At 36.4% G+C, this 17,496-nt stretch overlaps 1 protein-coding gene across 1 annotated transcript in view; it reads right to left on the bottom strand.

Moving 5' to 3' along the window:
* Positions 1-11,263: 11,263 nt before the first annotated feature.
* CENPK (centromere protein K) overlaps positions 11,264-17,496 on the bottom strand; it is a 30,774-nt gene continuing 24,541 nt past the window's right edge. Inside the window, exons 9-10 of the mRNA XM_032096273.1 lie at positions 14,630-14,683; positions 11,264-12,327 (exon numbers count right to left, since the gene is read on the bottom strand). Of these exons, the coding sequence (XP_031952164.1) occupies positions 12,169-12,327; positions 14,630-14,683 (213 nt within the window). The 3' untranslated portion in view covers positions 11,264-12,168. The remainder of the gene's footprint in view (positions 12,328-14,629; positions 14,684-17,496) is intronic.

The raw sequence follows: 17,496 nt of genomic DNA, 5'->3' as shown, positions 1-17,496 counted from the left end.
CTGCTGACTTTCACACTGGGGCAGCTCAGGAACATATATATATTGTATTTAGCTGCTCTGCTGTGAGACCAGTGATCTCCCATGAGGGAACAGTTACAAAAAGAAGTCCTAGAAAAGAACAGTTACTGGTCCTCTAGCAACGACCACAGCTATTTGTCAAATGAACCTCGCAAGGCCCTCTGACATTTATGCACAGCTTGGGAGAAAGAGCAAATACCATGATGCTTGAGATCTATATAACACCTTCATAGTAATTAGTGCTATGAATCTTCTGTTATTCTTCTAAATATTCTTGAAATACACTCAGTCTTGAATATATTTCTGTTTGCTATTTGGTAAAAGAATTCAGCTACAGTCTAAAGACAAAACTAAAGTAAAGGACTTGAAATAAAAGATCAGTAAGTTTTCCAACATCAAAAGTATCTTTTTCACATCTACTGAAAACTCAACTGTGCATTAAAAAACAAAATTTTGTTTCTAAGGAGTGAAAAGAGTACCTTTCTTAGCTATGGGCCTCTGTACTCTGGGCACAATCTATTGAAATATGAACTGGGTTTGGCATACTTCTGTTCCTGCTGTAGCCATTAGGGGATTATTAACATCAATATGCAAGTTATACTGCAAAAGGATAAGATTCAATTTTTCTCAAAAACTTTCAAGATGCCTAATATGATTAAAGAGACTTGTACAGTCTATGCTATCACTTTTGCATTCTAACATGAAATAACCATAAAACCATCCAGAGATATGAAGATGATGGTGTGGGACTGTTCACAGACGCTTGAGGACAAAGAATGAGCAACTTGAGCCTATGTTTGTACACACACATATTTAAATGATGACCCGAGAACAAAAGAAGCCTCATCACTGCAAACTCTGATATGGATTCACACTGATTCTTGCATCAACCTTCTGCGTTCTTGGAAGGTAACTTCTCCTGACTTCAGTTTTTCTTTTATTTAAAACAAAACAAAACAAGACAAAACAAACAAACCAACAAACAAAATCCAACACCCCCTCTCTCTATTCTCTCCATGCCTGAAACTCAATTGATGGTAATAACTTCGGTGTATTATTTTTGTAGACTTTTTAATTAATAGTACATCAGGAGATTTGTCAGCCAAAATAAAAGTACTCAAAGCAAATGGAGTAACAGCTAAAGAAATCTACAAGCTTGGAGAAAATTCTGGACATTTATTTTTAGCTCATTTCATCCACAGCTGCATCTACACAATTTCACTCACAGATAAGGTTATCTGGCAATAAATAAACTTCTATATAAGTTATTGCATAAGCAGTTTTCTTCATAGATTTAATTATACACTTAACACAACTCTTCACATACTGATATTCTGTATAAAGTTTGGCTAATAGCCAACTTAACATTGTATTTATGAGGACAATCAGTGGAACACATAAAGAGCACAAACACGGAGATATCCCACCTGCAACTGTGTATCTATGACTTTTTTTCTGCTGTCTTTAAAAGAAGGTCTTAAAGGTTTGCCTGTTTCCCATGCCAGCTACTGCTCATCCTGAGTAGTGCAGAAGTGAAAGTTTAGTATTGTGCTTTACCAGATATTATTGGTGTTTCCCAGCAGATCAAATGAGACTCCAAGGGAGGTATAATTAAGCATTATTTTTTTCATACTTCAAGGATCTGCATAACTGAGTTTAAATTAATACAAGATCCCACCTTCACTACAGCTGGTACAAATTTTAAGGCCAAAGCATCTTTTGATAAATGTACAAAAATATAGTATATTTTGAAAAATGTATTTTACAGCTACTTCCTCCTCTGCAAGGCTGCTTATTCCCCTAGCCTTGGCTCATACTTCCAAAGTATTAGTTTTAAGCATCACCTGTGGGTATAGCCTGTCCTTTCTATTTAAAGTCTAGACACAGGGCATTTCTATTTCTCATCTTCCAAAAGCTGTCCCTGGGCCATTCTCTTTCTCTGTCCCCGGATAGTCTATCTGACTTTCAGAGGTGAGAACTGGGATTCTCTCTGAATAGGCTTGGGGGAGGGTACAGGGGTAACCTTTGCTCTTGCTCAGCCCCAGAATCTCGGCTTTGCACATGAATGAATACTTTTCTATTGGGGTCTTTCTTTTGGGGGATGAAACAAATTAACTGCGAAAGAGTACCAGGGATTTCACTTTGTGCATTGTCTCTGCAAAGGTTTTCTCTGAGACTCCATGAAAAAAAGAAATTCAGCAGCTTGAAATGCCCAGTGCAAAACTTTCAGAACAAGCAGGGCAGCCCAGCATTTATCATGCTGTACTCTACAGTAAATCACAAAAATCGCTTACACACAAAAATTACTTACTAGCTACACGGTTTCTTACCAAAGATGGGATGTAAAATGCATTGGTGTAATTCTTCTGAAGTACAACTGTAGCTTTGAAGATTGAAAGTTTTCTGTTTCTTTGATCTCTGCTCTCTAAGAAGGACAGGACCAGGTGTTTGTAAATTTTTTCTCTTTTTTAATATAAGAATTTGGGGAATTTGCTGAACTATAATGTGCAGAAAAGGATATTTATTTTTATCTTGAGAACAGGACTCAAATGCAGCAACAAAATGCACACACTCTCTATTAAGTATCATTAGATACTATGAATGTTTTTCTCAAAAAAATCCTCATTGTGCTTGTGCTATAAACATGACATATGTCCAAGTAAATGTGCCTGGATGGATGCATTGCTATCAAAGTGTCTTCTGCCCCTTGCTAATTTAGGCTTCTAAGCCTCTCAGAAGTTCTTCCAGTTTTTTTGTCTATGTATTTTACATGAAACACAGGAATTAATCTTGTGTGACTCAGAATGAAAAAGCTGTAGAAAAGGATACCATTGCTTGTGTTTTCTTGGCTATAAAGTATTTAATACTACACTTATTAAATCTTAAGTATTTTCAGGTGAGCCAGTGACACTGATCAGCAATACTGACAATAAACTGCCATCTGCAGTGGGATCGACAAAATATCATGGCTATTCTAATTCTGTCTCCCTCTCTGATCCTGGTCGAGGAGAAAGTGAATTCTTCCCCTGAGACCTCTGAGACACATTAAGAATATTAATGGTAAATATGTGCATTATTAGTGGTGTGTGTATTCAATCCAGTGGTTATTACCTCTTAGCTTATTAAAGAACTTCGCACATATAAGAAACAGCTTGCTGTAGATGAGCTGGCAAGGTCTCATGGGCTTATTGACCTCAATATAAATTCATATTAAAAGAATTATAGTATTTTAATCAGATCTACTCACATAGATTTAAATATAGATTTGTTTCATGAAATGTATGTAAGTAAAAATGTAAACTGTACATATGCTGGTATTAGACAGGCAGAGCTACACTTTAAATTAATTATTTTCTATAAAATAATGCTTTGCTGTATTAAAAAAAACCCCACTAAATCTGATCCTGTCTTATGGCTAAAGTACTGTCTTTCAACTCAGATTCCTAGCTTTTCTCATCTTTGTTTTTGGACAGGCTTTTTCTGAAACATTCAGATGGTTTGATAGTAGTGAACTTACAAGCAGCACATATTTGCAATTGAGAAGTCCTTATAGCTGAGAATGGGGAAGGGGCTCTCCTTTTGCTGATTATGCATTAAGATTCAGCTTTTCTGATAGGTGCACAGGCCTTCAAGATCTAGATTACCCAAATTATTTTTTTAAACACAGTCAAATTTAACTTGGACTAATTAACAGTATAGTTGGAAAGTAATTTGCATGAATGATGAACACTGCTTTTTACCCCTTTGAGAAAAGATAAAAGTAATTAAAAGGAACTCCTGTTTTAAAATTCAGGAGGGGTGTGTCTGATATACTTCTTATCCATCTTTATTCCTGTTATTTTACTAAATTAAACATACCTGATTTTTTTTCACAGTACTGGTAATAAGATCAGAATCTCTGTACAAATATTACAACTTTTTCAGAATAGGTAATTTTTATTTCCCAACTTCACACTTGGTCATCAGGCAATCATCCCACATCAGGCAGCATAATACTTTAAACCTCTGAGCTATAAAGTCATAGACTGGCCAGCTGGAAGCAAAATAGGTTTCCCCTTACCCATTGCCAATGCTTCTGGACTCAACCAATTCCCTGAAGAAAAATGACTATATACTTGGCACAGAGCAACTGCTAAATTTAAATTCCTCCTGCCTCTATATACTAAGCTTTCTATTTGATTCAACACTAAACTCCTATGATTTGGCCAGCTTCTATTCAGAAAGGGATCTTAGCCATCAATAAATTTACTGAAAATTATTCTTTGCTTTTCTTTCCTTAATAGTACTAAAAGGAAGTTTCAGTGAAATAGAAGAAGTGGCAGATGCAGCCAACCTAACATGCCATCAACAAAAATTTTGGCTATTACCTGCACCACTCCTGAACTGCTTCATTTCTCTTATGAATCACAGGTGTCTGTAGCAATGTGTGTATTTAACCAGCAAATCTGAACTGAATGCAAATTTTCTAGAAAGGCTTGGAAGAGGAAAGTAATCTGAATAGTCACTTTTATGAAATGGAACTATTTTATTTAGGGTTCTCAGCTATTTCTGGAACTACATAAGATCCATCAAACATCTTACAGAAGATCATTGTACCCTTCTCTTGTGATTCTTTAAAGTGCTACTAAAATGAAGAAGCATTATCTATGTAATTCAGCAGACATTTATTTAATCTACACATTTAAGAGTTCTCTGATATCCATCCTCTAGAGAAAATTTAGTTGCCAGATTAGTATCTTTATCTTAGATTATAAACTAGCCATATGTATTGCAAGCCTGATGGAAACTGGATAGCAGGTGAATAAGTATCAACAACTTTGGTTTAAGAAATCAATACTAAAATGCAACTGTTACAGAAGCAGAAGCATAATTCTCCTTTATTGTGAACAGTGAATTCTTACTCTAAAATTACTGTATGTGCAATACATGGACTGAGATTTTAACATCATAGCAAGCAACATAATTTTTTAAAAGTATTTTTTAGTCTACTAAAAGATACGGCAGTGCTTCTATGTATTGAGTAGTATATAAAAACAGTAGCATGCTATTTGTACTTCATTATATATCACCATGCCAAAAGGAGAAAACAACTTTCTAAAAATGATTACATCCTGTCTTATCCTTTAATTATCAATTTTTATTAAAGGAATAGTGATTATAAACAAAAATAATCTACTTTGATATCTAGCTGTCATATGGAATATTAATAGAGCATTGCAATGATTACTTACTGCTTAAGTTCAGTTGAAACAACCTGTCAATAAAAAATGTAATTTTGAACTCTTTTACTATTGTCAGGAAATCACAGGATTTCCTTAGCTATGCAAAAAGCAGGCATAGATCTTTCAAACAAAACATTTTTGTGGGAAAATATAACACTAATTAATATATTAAAAATATTCTCTTTGGTCTGACTAAGCTGAGTTTTGTCTTACAGACAACTGTGTAGTTTGCTAATAATTTGCCAAACACCCATATCTGAAAATATTTTTTCATATAAGCCTGATCCCTGCTGTACACATGCATGTCTACTGGAAAGCTTCACATTAATATTCATTTTGCTTCTTGAGTTCTGAACTGCCACAAGTCAGTTGTTTGAAAGGGTAACACATCAGCTTGAGTTCAATTATTTCAGTATCTTTTTTTTTCTAGGCACTCTTGCTTTTTAGAATTGGCACTGGGTTTGTGTCCCCTCAAGGAATCATGTGCATGTTGACTACCATCCAGATTGTATTTTTTAATAAAAGCAGCTTGAAAACAACCTTGCTAAAATGTCGCAAAGATAACTTTGTTCAGCAGGTATGATAATGCTTCTTTGATGCTGCAGTAATCCAGTGGCACGGTTTCATCCCTGGTACAGCCCCACAGTCAGTCTTATCTCCAGTGGAAAAGAACTTCAGCAGGAATTAATTTGTCTGAGTAAAATAACTCTCTCTTGATTTAAGGTGAAGGCTTACATCTAACTCCTGGTAGTTCTACATGGAGTTAACTGATTTGGTTTAGGACGTTCCTGGCACAGTACAGGAGACTTCTTGTAAGCACTCTTGCTATTGTACATCATTCTGGGACTCTGTCGTCCCCCGATTTACTTTGGTTTGTGTGACTTGGCTTCCTGAGAAGTGCTGCTTCTCTTGCAGTAACTCACAGTTGATGTAGTGATGTAATATTTCATAAAATGAATATCTCTGTTACATTATAAAATTTGAATGCTGCTTCTTGATGAAGAGCAGACACTGTTTGACTAACAGTCAAGACACAGTTGTTATTCTCAGCTTCAGTGTTCTTAAACTGTAACCCATACATGAGAGCTTTCTTTCTGAGTTAACAATCCCTTAAATTAGCAGTCCAGAGACTTGCAAATGTTTTTTAAATTCAGCTTTGTTGTTACTGTCCACATCAGTTCTAGCTGTAAAGGGAAATTTACATTCAAATTTGTGTTGTTCTTAGAAGAATTCTGCTGGGACCCTCACATATGCAATTATGATATTATTTTTATACCTTTGTCAGTTCTTCAATATTTTGTCTTCCCAAATAATAGATTACATGCATGTTGCCAGAATCCTGTCATATACAAGGAACTTTGTTCCAGTTACAGAATTTTTGTCAAGCTTGCACTCAGTCAAAGAATGTATTGACTGCGCAGCCTTAGCCTTCATAAGCAAAGAGCATTAAAATTAAGCTCCTGTTTGCAATCAGGGCTTGTCCTGCAGTTAGAGCCATCTGGCAACTACCCAGTAAAGTCTAGATGAATTTTTAATTTCCAAAACAGGTAGGAGAACTATTCTGAACAGACTAACTTTAAATTCAGCTAGGCTGAACAGTTTCACCTTCCATTATGAAACACACACTGCTCCCTTTCTATTAAGCAACTTCATTCATATTAACCTCAGTCTTTGGATTCTTTCTTTAAATACAACAAATTAATTACCTTGTTTTCTAGTGTTGCAGTTCATTTTTGTAGGACTATAAATAACATGTTGCTGAATCTAATAAAAATACAACTTTCAATGCAATGAGTTTGACAAAACAAAACCTTTTAAGAGTGAAATAGACACAAATACGGAAAGAAATTATACTGAAATAAAAGCACGCTGCCCATTCAAATAAAAACTTAGATGCAACTGCAATAGGTTATGCATACAGAGTAGCATTGCAAGCTTGTTCTTTGGCAACATTTAATATAAATTAATAACCATAAGAGTTTTACAGTCAGTGCAAATAGTCATAAAATTAATCAGTCTGTTAAATAAAAACAATAGAAGTAGCAAAGAAGAACTTTTATAACAGATACCAACTTCAAGCACTGTAATTTGTTTCTGTGGATAAGTTAGTGTTTTAGTAAAGATGTGTCTAGATCATGTCACCAAGAATAATTGATTGCCTCATCCCCAATCAAAATTGCCTAGTGTTCTGTTAAAGGAAATAAAACACAACCACTTTATAATCTTAAGGAAACTTGAGCAAACAATTGTTAAGGAAATGAATGGACTAGTTATTTATCAATTAAACTGCAACACTAATCTAGTTAGTTTTTATTTTAAGTCTTTCTGCCTGAAACTATCTCCAGCAACTCATTTAATGCAACCTAAATTAAAACTAGAACAGGAATACCACCAAAATTACATTTGTCTTGGCTAGCTATAATCAAAAGCTCATTTGCAAGCACCTGCAAGCAGCATCTGTTGCCAAATAGAGAAGGCAAGATTATGTTTCATTTGACACAATAAATTTTCTAAAGTACAGAATTTAAAACGTTTGCAGAACAAAGAACTTCTTGTATCCACGACTGATTATAATTACGAGTAGTTCGGCACTGCTGAGGTACCTTGGAATGCTCATTGTTTAACCTGGAAATAATCTACTAAAACATAGTGTATTACCTGAGAATATGCACAAAATAGAGTCTCATTGCCTTAATCACTAGAATGTCATGCTTGGAAATAAGTAGGAGTATTGTGATCAAAACTTTTTGTGCTAAAACAGTTTGAAGCAAAATAAATAAGCAAATAAAGTACAAATGCAATGAGAACAAAACAAACCAAAAACCCCCCAAACAAAAACCCAACCACCCCAAAATGGCAAACAAAGAAACAAAACCAAAACAGAACAAAACAAACACAAACAAAAGAAAGCCCACAAAAAAACAACCAAACAAAAAAACCCCCACACCAAAATAATACAAAACAACATCAACCAAAAAACCCCCCAAACAACAAAAACCAACACAAAAAACCACCCCAGACCAAATCCAGTAAACGAAACTAAAACACTGAAAAAAAAAAACCTTTCAGAAAATACATGGACTCGCTATCTTTTGTGAATACATAACTATGAAAGATGACTTAAAGATTTAAACAGGTACAAGGCTGCTTGCTATCATATGCTTTTCCTGCATTTATCACATGCTTTCCTTTTTTAAAAAAACTTCAAATACAATGTAAGACACAGAAAATACAGCATTATTTTACCAAAATACTAACGAACGTTCAAGGATTCAAGATAGGCTTATTTTTCCAAGGTTATATTATATGCCTGTAACTACCTACAGCACTCTTCATTAGCATCACCTCCACTCTCTCAAAACCACAAACAAATCTTGTGTATTTCTGCCAAAACTTTACATCTAGAAACTTTTATGCCAAACTCTCAAAATCACATTTTTTTTAATGTAGCAAAATCCAGATAAATATAGCAGTTGCATTTAATGCCACTATCAAAAGGTGAAAATCTGCAGAATAATTTAGTTATTTCTCTAGGAAATCACATCAGTAAGTTTGTCCCAACACAGTGATTTGCAGAGTTGAGTCTGTGAAGGCAGGCATGGTCTGCTCTTCCTTGTAACCTTGTAATACTGCATGCAAGAAGGTGTACATGTTACTAGATGAATTTCCACTCAATATGAAGTTTGCTGTGCTGATGTATTACAAAAAGCAAGAAGAGTCGGGGGCTCTGCACAATATGCACATTCCAGAAGAATCACTATTGTTTAATGAGTAATTTTTTTCCTCTTCATGTAAATGCCAGTCTGATGTCTAGATCACACCAAATCAGAATGGAAAGTTAATGCTCCCTCGGGGTGAGATTTTCTACTGAAACAGTCACAGGGGAAAGCCCCGGTCTCCAAGGTTTGGCCTCTGATTCAGCAGGTGACTGCTCATCCATGAATTATGCCCTGGATGGTGACACAGTTGTGACTAACATCTTACTCTCAACCATATAAAAACCACCAGCTCCATACTGGGAGAATATGATATGTGTTAGATGGAGAAGTTGCCTGGTTATTTGGTGCAGAGGCAGAGCTGTGAAAGGTTTTAAGCAGTGCCAATATTCCAGGGATACAGGTCTAATCAAATAGACCCAGCCAAGTACAAAACTTTCTTACTAAGTAATGACTGAAATCAAAGAAATCTGTCTTTTTGCAGCTTGTTATCCTGACATCTGTCTTGATCCGCATGGGTTATAACACGAAGATTTAGGTTTACCAAGGAGCCTGATTGTCCCTAGACAGGTATGGCTGAGTAGGGAACTGCTGGTCAACTAAAAGAAAAGAAGCAAAGGCACAGGCAGAGTGGCAGGATGACCTTCTTCAGCCTGCTGGCACTGCTCTTCCTATGGCACCCAATGGGATACCATTGGCCTTCTTGGCCACAAGGACGCACTGCCAGCTCATAGATCAGTTTGTCACCTTACTCACACTTGGTAGTTCTCAATGTTCATTTAACATCCTGGCTTTTTTTGATATTAACCTTTGTAGAGTTAAAAATTGACAGTTAAGCTAAAGATAAACAAATCCTAATTTCACAGAATGCACATAGAGCCCCAATATTAGCATTTAACAGAGGTGTTAATTCCAAACCAACAACTGTTACTCAGACATACACAGAGAGAAAAACTTAAGAAATTACTTTCAATGTACTTCCCAACCTTCCTGGTTGTTGAAAGTACTGATGAAAGATCTTACTCCCAGCTTTTTTTCATAAAGAAGATCTGTTCTTCATCACTGCCTTGATTTGCTTCAATTTACTTGTTGGGATTTTTTTAGGAGCTACAGCTTTCAGCTAGCTCTGTTTCAGTCTGAACCAGCTTCTCTTTAAAAAAACTGGCAATGCATTTTAGGCCATGAGAGAAAATGGATTATCTCTTTCTACAGCTTTTCTTCTGCTGTAGTGATTCAATCAACCCTAAGGAAAAAGCACTGCATTGAACTTTTGGGTTCTGAGCATACCCAGGGCCTATGCAGAAAGGCTTCAGAGAACTCAGGAAGATACTGTGGAGCTGCAGGAAAATCTCAGGGAATATCTATGTGTATCTCCTCAAAGTCCAACAATTAGTAGGATGGAGATTCCTGAAACAGCTGACTACCAATTTTCTTTAATAATCACTCACAAATCTGAACTCGACAAGCTTTTTTTGAAAGTTTTTATGTAATCTTACAACATATTTTATAGCAGTGAGTTTCATAATTTAATGCAAAGCTTTATGTGAGGTAGTTTCATTTAAATCTATTCTGGTATTTTACTTGGATGAGATTTGATTTTGGTATGAAAAACAATTAATATTGCATCTTCTTTAGAGCTCTTGTTTATAGATTATCCTATCTCTTTCTCAGTGCTTTGGTTTGGGCTTGGGTTTGGTTTTTGGAGGCGGGTGATGTGTGTTGGTATTTTTCTTCTTTTTAAACACAAGAGGCTACTGAGTGTTTAACATTTTTTCTTCTTCTTATCAATGTCAGGACAGAAGAAGTCATCCAGGGTCAATGAAGTATCTGAGCAGTATTAATAATAACGTGAAAGGATAGCAGAATACAAAGCATTTAAACACAAATGAAGAAAAAACCCAAAAGAGACAACGCTATAAATCAAAGCCAAAAAATGTAGCTATTTGAATTTTCAATTAAAAACATTGTAAGATAAATGTATGGATTAGTCAGATTCTAGAGCTCATGGGTGAATAAGAGAGGTTAAACCACAACAGGAGGGTAGTTATACAAGTAGTATGAAGCAAAAAGAAGTCAATGTTCATGTACAACAACACACACTGCAGTCTATACCCATGCCCAATCACTCAAAACTAGACAAGATGAATGATTTTTTTGCTTACTACCTCATTAGTCTAAAAAAGGGCAATTATATTGGAACTTAGATTGGTTGCCCTTTCCTTTCCCATGTGTCCTTGCATCATCTTTACAAGTCATCACATCAAATCACATAAACACCATTCTAAAAACCATCACATGAAAACATTCAATGATTGTATACAACACTTTATTTTTCCATCAACTGAAAAATCACTAAAGTTCCTACCTCAATAAAAAACTGCAATCTAGTTAATAACAAAGTTTATTTTCCAAAGCTTTAGTCACTACAGATATGCAAGAGTAGAATTTTTGTACTGAATACAATACAATACAATAACAATGGCTACAGAAAAGACTAAGATTACAAAAAATGCCAGCATTGAGTCAGAAGGTAACTCTCAACTGACATAATTTAGAAGCTGTTGAGAGCAACAGAACAGAGACCCATTAAAAACCTTGATAAAGGTCTGAAAAAGTGAAGACAGATACTGTAAGGCAATATAGCATAACACAGTATGGGCAGTTTTGGAAGCATGCAGTGAAAGGTGCAGACTCACCATCTGCTGCACTTTGCACAGAAAGATGTGTCAGCATTCCTAAGTGTTTATCTTGAAGCCAATAAATTTGTTTGCAAAGGCTCCAAGAAACAAGGCATAACACATTCTTGAGAGGATACCTCTCTGTTAGTTCCAAATGTTTGCAAGAACATGTACAGGAGGAGTGGTGTTATTCTGAATTTTGCCTCTACAGAATACAAGAAAATACTAAAGGAAATTGAGAAGACTTCAAGCAATCTAAAAAATCTAAACCATAAATGCAATGCAGAAAGTATGATTTTTAAAAAGGACTGGTTAACATCTTTGTCTATTACATGAACTGGCATCTTAGAAAAGCATCTTTGAGATTTTTAAGCATCTTTAAAAAATCTTCCACAATGCAAATCTTGATATAAAACCAAAGCACAAGAAATGATGGCTGATACTAAGAAAGCTTATCATGAAACCTAAGTATGTTCCAGCCCCGAAGTATGAGTACTGGTGTTGTTTTGTTTTCAAGCACATGTGTATGTCACACTACTTGTGAAAAGCTTCAAGGCGCAATCTCTTTGGATCTTCTGGGTGTCTCAGGACTATTCCATATCGCAGCAGCAGCTCAATATAAGGTGGCCAAAATGACTCATTGATTGTTACATAAGGTTCATGTGGTGTGGTCATTAATTTGTTTATCAGAATCTGGAAGACCAAAAGGGTAAGATTTAGGAAATTAACAAAACAGCTAGATTTTTATCTCCTTTAACCAAATTTACACAAATTATTGTAATGTAGGCAATATAAGAAATAAAGGACTACAGAAGAAATATAAGAGCTGTTCAAAGTAGAAGTAAAGGACTTCCAACTAACTTCATAATATCTTTTTTGATGTAAAAAATTAGAACCAGAATCCTCCTTTTATCCAGAATAAATATAGACTAAATTCCTTATCTCAATACAGAATTAGTTAATGGAGTTAAAAACAAAATCAATTTTGTAATTCTTTTTCAGTTCATGGAGACCGTGTTCATGGCCTCATGATATTGCTCATGGGGAATATTGCACACATTACAGATTAAATAATCTTACCCATTCCATGGTGCTCATTCTATTCATCCTAGATGTTTCATCTTTCTACTCAGAGCTTTTAAATGTTATACTTTCCCAATTTCAGTAAGTACAAAATATTGTCTGCTAAAGACAAACTCAAAATCCTTTTACTACCAGATTTTTCTTTTTGTAACTCACTGCTACTAAAAAAAAGACCCAAGTAAACAACTGCTCTTCTTTTTCAGAAAATTCTGCAGAATTGTTCTAGTTAGTATCTTCTGTACTTCCAATTATGAGAATTTACTCCAAATGCATTATTTTAGACAAATTTTTACTTGTCTTTTCTGACACCTGATATTCCAAAATAGCCTTTATGGCTGTAACTCTTATGTGTATCTAAGAAAACATTTTCAAATTTAACAGGGACTTGAAGCGAGAAGCACACTACTCAACAAAGAAAAACCTTCCAGATTACAAGAGTAAGGGACACTGACACTTTAGGTCAGGATAGTTAAAATTTGAAATTAGTCTGAATTTTTCAAATAGTGTGTTCTTCCAAATGGAAGTCAGACATTACTTGAATATGTTCACATTTTCAGGAGATTAACAATATCAGAAAAAATATGAAGGGCAATTTCAAAGCATTAGAAGAACTTTAAAATTCTTGTTCCATGAGGGCTGTGGCTATTCTAAATTCTGATCTATTTTCAAGCTCTGCCTGATTTGGCATTAAGGGGTATGCTGAGATATGTGAAGCATGTAAAATGATTTTGATCATGTAAAACCTGGGCTTTAAATTAAAGTACAACAATATCATAGTGATCAGATAATAGCATCTTAGTACCAGAAAGTTTTTATCCGTCAAGTTTTGCCTCAAGAAAAGAATTTTTTCCCCAGGGCCATCTTACATATAGATGTTTAGAACTGTCTAAGGAGGAGGAACAGGAGAATTCACTTCAAATGCTACATTTAAGACAAGAAGGAAAATTATGCTTTGCAATTCAAATTTATAAATTGCACTGCAAATAAAAATTCATACTAAGCAATGCTTGCATACTTATAAAATCAATTAGGAATGCATGAATTGGATTAATTGATTTCTTCATATGAGTTAATAATTCTGTAAATACACAAGACTATTGGTCCTTCTGAGGCTACACATTAATCGGTCCTTCTGTAACTGTTAATGTATATTTCAGAAATATTTTTCTTGAAACAGTACAAAATAGAGCATGAAATGGGCCAGTTTTTTTTGTTAAACATAGTATTTGTCTCTCCTAACATGAGCCACTAAGGCGCATAAAACTTCTTTGAACTAAACATTATAAAATCAAGAAATAAGAGACAACCATTCTCCAGCCTAAACTGAACATTATTGCCACACCTCTTGTAAAAATTGGGGGTTTAATTTGATGGGAATTAAAATAGGAAACTGATTTAGATTCATAGAATGGTTTGGGTTGGAACGTACCTTAAAGATCATCTGGTTCCAACCCCCTGCCATGCGCAGGGACACCTTCCACTAGGTCAGGTTGCTCAAAGGTTGCTCAAAGCCCCATCCAACCTGGCTTTGAACACTGCCAGGGATGGGGCATCCACAGCTTCTCTGGGCAACCTGTTTCTGTGCCTCAGCACCCTCGCAGTAAAGAATTTCTTCTCAACAGTTTATCTAAATCTCTCTTAATTTAAAACTATTCCCCCATGTAAAAAGTTGCTCTTTTTATAGGCCCCCTTTCAGTACTAGAAGGCTGCAATGAGGTGTCTCCCTGCAGTCTTCTTGAAGACACAACATTCATAATCATCCTAGATTAACTATATGAATGCCCTATACTGTTATTTATCTTTAAAATAAACACTTTATTATTATTATTATTATTACTATCATCATCATCATTGTTACATCTGAGTACTTAAAAAAAATTCCTCAAATCTCTACATAGTAGAAACATCTTACCTCTAAAATTTCTTGCATTGTTATCAGCTTCACAGCTGGCTCTGCAGAAGAGTTCTGGAAAGATAACCACCCCCCCCCAGTCAAATTAACAAAACCCCAAACCAGTCAGGAAAAATGTTAATTGATGAAGTAAAATAATCACACAATTATTTGATTGCATAGTACTCAATAGATGAAAACTTTTACTTAGATTTAGTCCTGACAGAAATACAAGGTAGCACTTAAATCTACGAGTTCAAAATCCTATGCTTCAAATGTAACATTTTTTGAATTATTAAGTGAGATTAATCTAAAGTGATCATAATGTTTCTGTCTGTTTTAATTTAAATAAAACCAAGTAGATCACATTTATAACGTAGTACAGAAGGTTCTGTGAACAAGATCTGTTGGGGAAAAAATATTTTACATGAGCTTTAAATAAATGTTTAGAATACAAATTTAACGCAACTCAAGACTTCATTTCATAGTGCTTTAGAGTATTTTTTCATGACTTGACAATGAATACTTATTTGCTTTGCATTCAACTAAAAAATTTATCTTATCAAGGTTAAGAAATAGAACAGTTAAAGACTTTGGGTGGAAAAAAGAGGCAATGATAAAATATCACTAGAAAATTACTTGTTTTCCTTTGTAGCAAGCAAATCAAGCCATTTGTCTATAAAGTGATAGAGATTCCTTTGGCAGCAATCTGGATCTGCTTGTATTGTTGCACGGTAAACCTGATTCTTTAATTTTTTGGTTTTATTCTTTTTTCCTATGCACTTCATTTCAACAAAATAAACAAGATAATATACCACTGGCTTTCTCAGCATTGATGTTGGATATGTCAATTTAGGTCCTAAGATATTAACAGGTGTGCAGCACCTTATACAAGCTCCACTTCTGGAACAGAAGAAGAATACAAGCAAAAAAGAAGAATATGTAAAAGGAAAGTCCTGAATCCTTTTTTCCAATCACAGTTTGTAATATTCTCACCTGCAGAGAGTCAGAAGTTTCAGCTTCCATGGAGAGCCTGCTCCACGGAAACTCTGCAAATCCTGGAGCTACGGCCCAATAACATCTATCTATGTGCCTTTATCTTCATACTCGGCTGAGGAAATAGAATCTACACTATCTGCATAAAGTTCCTTAGAGCAAACATGAAGGTACTTCACAGCCTCTACTGATGTGTTTCCCTGGTCAAAATTACTACTAATACACTAAGTACCTCTAATCAATTAATGCTTATTAAGTCACTTTAAGCAGGATGCTCAGCATTTCATTATTTAGCCTGAAAGGCATCTTCTTCACCCTTCCAGTCAGACAATTTGCATAAACAATATTCCTCAACCTCTGACTCTTTATATTATTATCTTGGAAAAAAGAGTATTTTTTAATCCTAGATTTAAAATGCAAGATAATTGTCACTACAGTCACTACCTATACTAAAGGTGTTGGGCCATGACAGTGGAAGCCAACCTGAGCTGCTGTGACCCAGTCTTCACTCCCACTCCCAATCTGACATGCATGTGCCAGGTGACAGGAGGCTGGAACCACACCAGTGAGGCTTGGAGCAGTTCAGACTATGCCGCAGACATGTCCTACAGACATCAACCCTGTACATTTGCCCTCACACAGAACCACTGTGAACACAAGATGCCTCCACAAAGTGAAGCAAAATTACTGATGTGCAGAGTTAAGAGTTCGGTGCCAGACTGTTGAACCAGCCTCACTGCTGATAATAGAAGTGAATAAGGGATTCTCCTGAATCAACATAGCAGCAAATTTAATTGCCAGTGATTACAATGTGTATTTCCGACACTCAGTAAAACAATGTAGACAAAAATGGCTGGCTGTCCTGCCTTCTCAATTATTCACTTAGATGCAGATTAAGGGGGGATCTGTAGTTAAGCCAAGTGATCCAAGTGAGTCAAAAGATATGTCTCGGTTTTGAAAGACAGGTGTCTGCTAAGGAAGGCAGAGGCCCCCCTTGAAGTGGCAGATATAACCCCTTTTCCCTCCAAGTTATCATATTTTGAAATCAAGGGCCTTTAGGCAAAGATGTGGGAAATAGGAATAACAGTTCTTTACTCTCTCTCTCTATATATATGTATATAACCAGTCAAACAAAACAACAATAACTATGGCAGTAACAGCAAACAATCACAAACCCAGTCCCAGCCTTCTCGGCTGTCGGGCCCTTTTCCCTCGGGTGCAGTTCCGCTCGCAGCCGGCAGGGGCGCTGGCGGCTCCCGGTGAGCAGGGCAGGTGCGATGGTTCCCCCGCGGCTGCAGGGGGCGCTCCGGAGCGAGCTCGGGGAGCACGCGGCACTGGCGGCCTGGGATCCCGGGAAGGGATGGGACAAAGGCCTCACAAACCCCTGGGCAGCCGATCCCGGACTCGCAGGAACAGCAGGCTAGAACGGCAGGCTGGAGCGGCAGGGACAAACGCAAATCCCGGGTGGCAGACGAGATGTATCCAGATGGGAAAAACCCACGGAGGCCCAGGCAGGCAGGGCGAGCAGGGCTACAGCGTAGCGAAAGCTCGAAGCAGCAGCGGAGCAGGGCAGCCACAGCTCGGCCTCCAGCAGGGCAGGGAAAGCGGCTTTTGGGGTCCCGGCGTTGTTTCCAGCAGGAAGAAAGAACGGCCAAAAAGAAAGAAGCAGCAGCTCCTTTCTCTGCAGCTTCTCTCTCCGACGCTCAGAGCGAACTGCCCCCACACCCAGGTGTAGACAAAGGAGTAGCCAGGCCCGCCCCACTCCCCTTTTTGTCTTTCTTCAGTACAGCTATTTGTCCCCTAGCAACATGCATATGGGAGAAAATTCCTTTAACAGGAAAAAACTAAGACTAAACTAAAACCCCAACATTATCCACCCCGAATTTTTTCCC

Source organism: Corvus moneduloides, chromosome Z (assembly GCF_009650955.1).
Source record: "Corvus moneduloides isolate bCorMon1 chromosome Z, bCorMon1.pri, whole genome shotgun sequence".
NCBI classification, from domain to species: domain Eukaryota; kingdom Metazoa; phylum Chordata; class Aves; order Passeriformes; family Corvidae; genus Corvus; species Corvus moneduloides.
The sequence above is the reverse complement of the archived record's forward strand: the minus strand, read 5'-3'. Positions and strand labels throughout refer to the sequence as shown.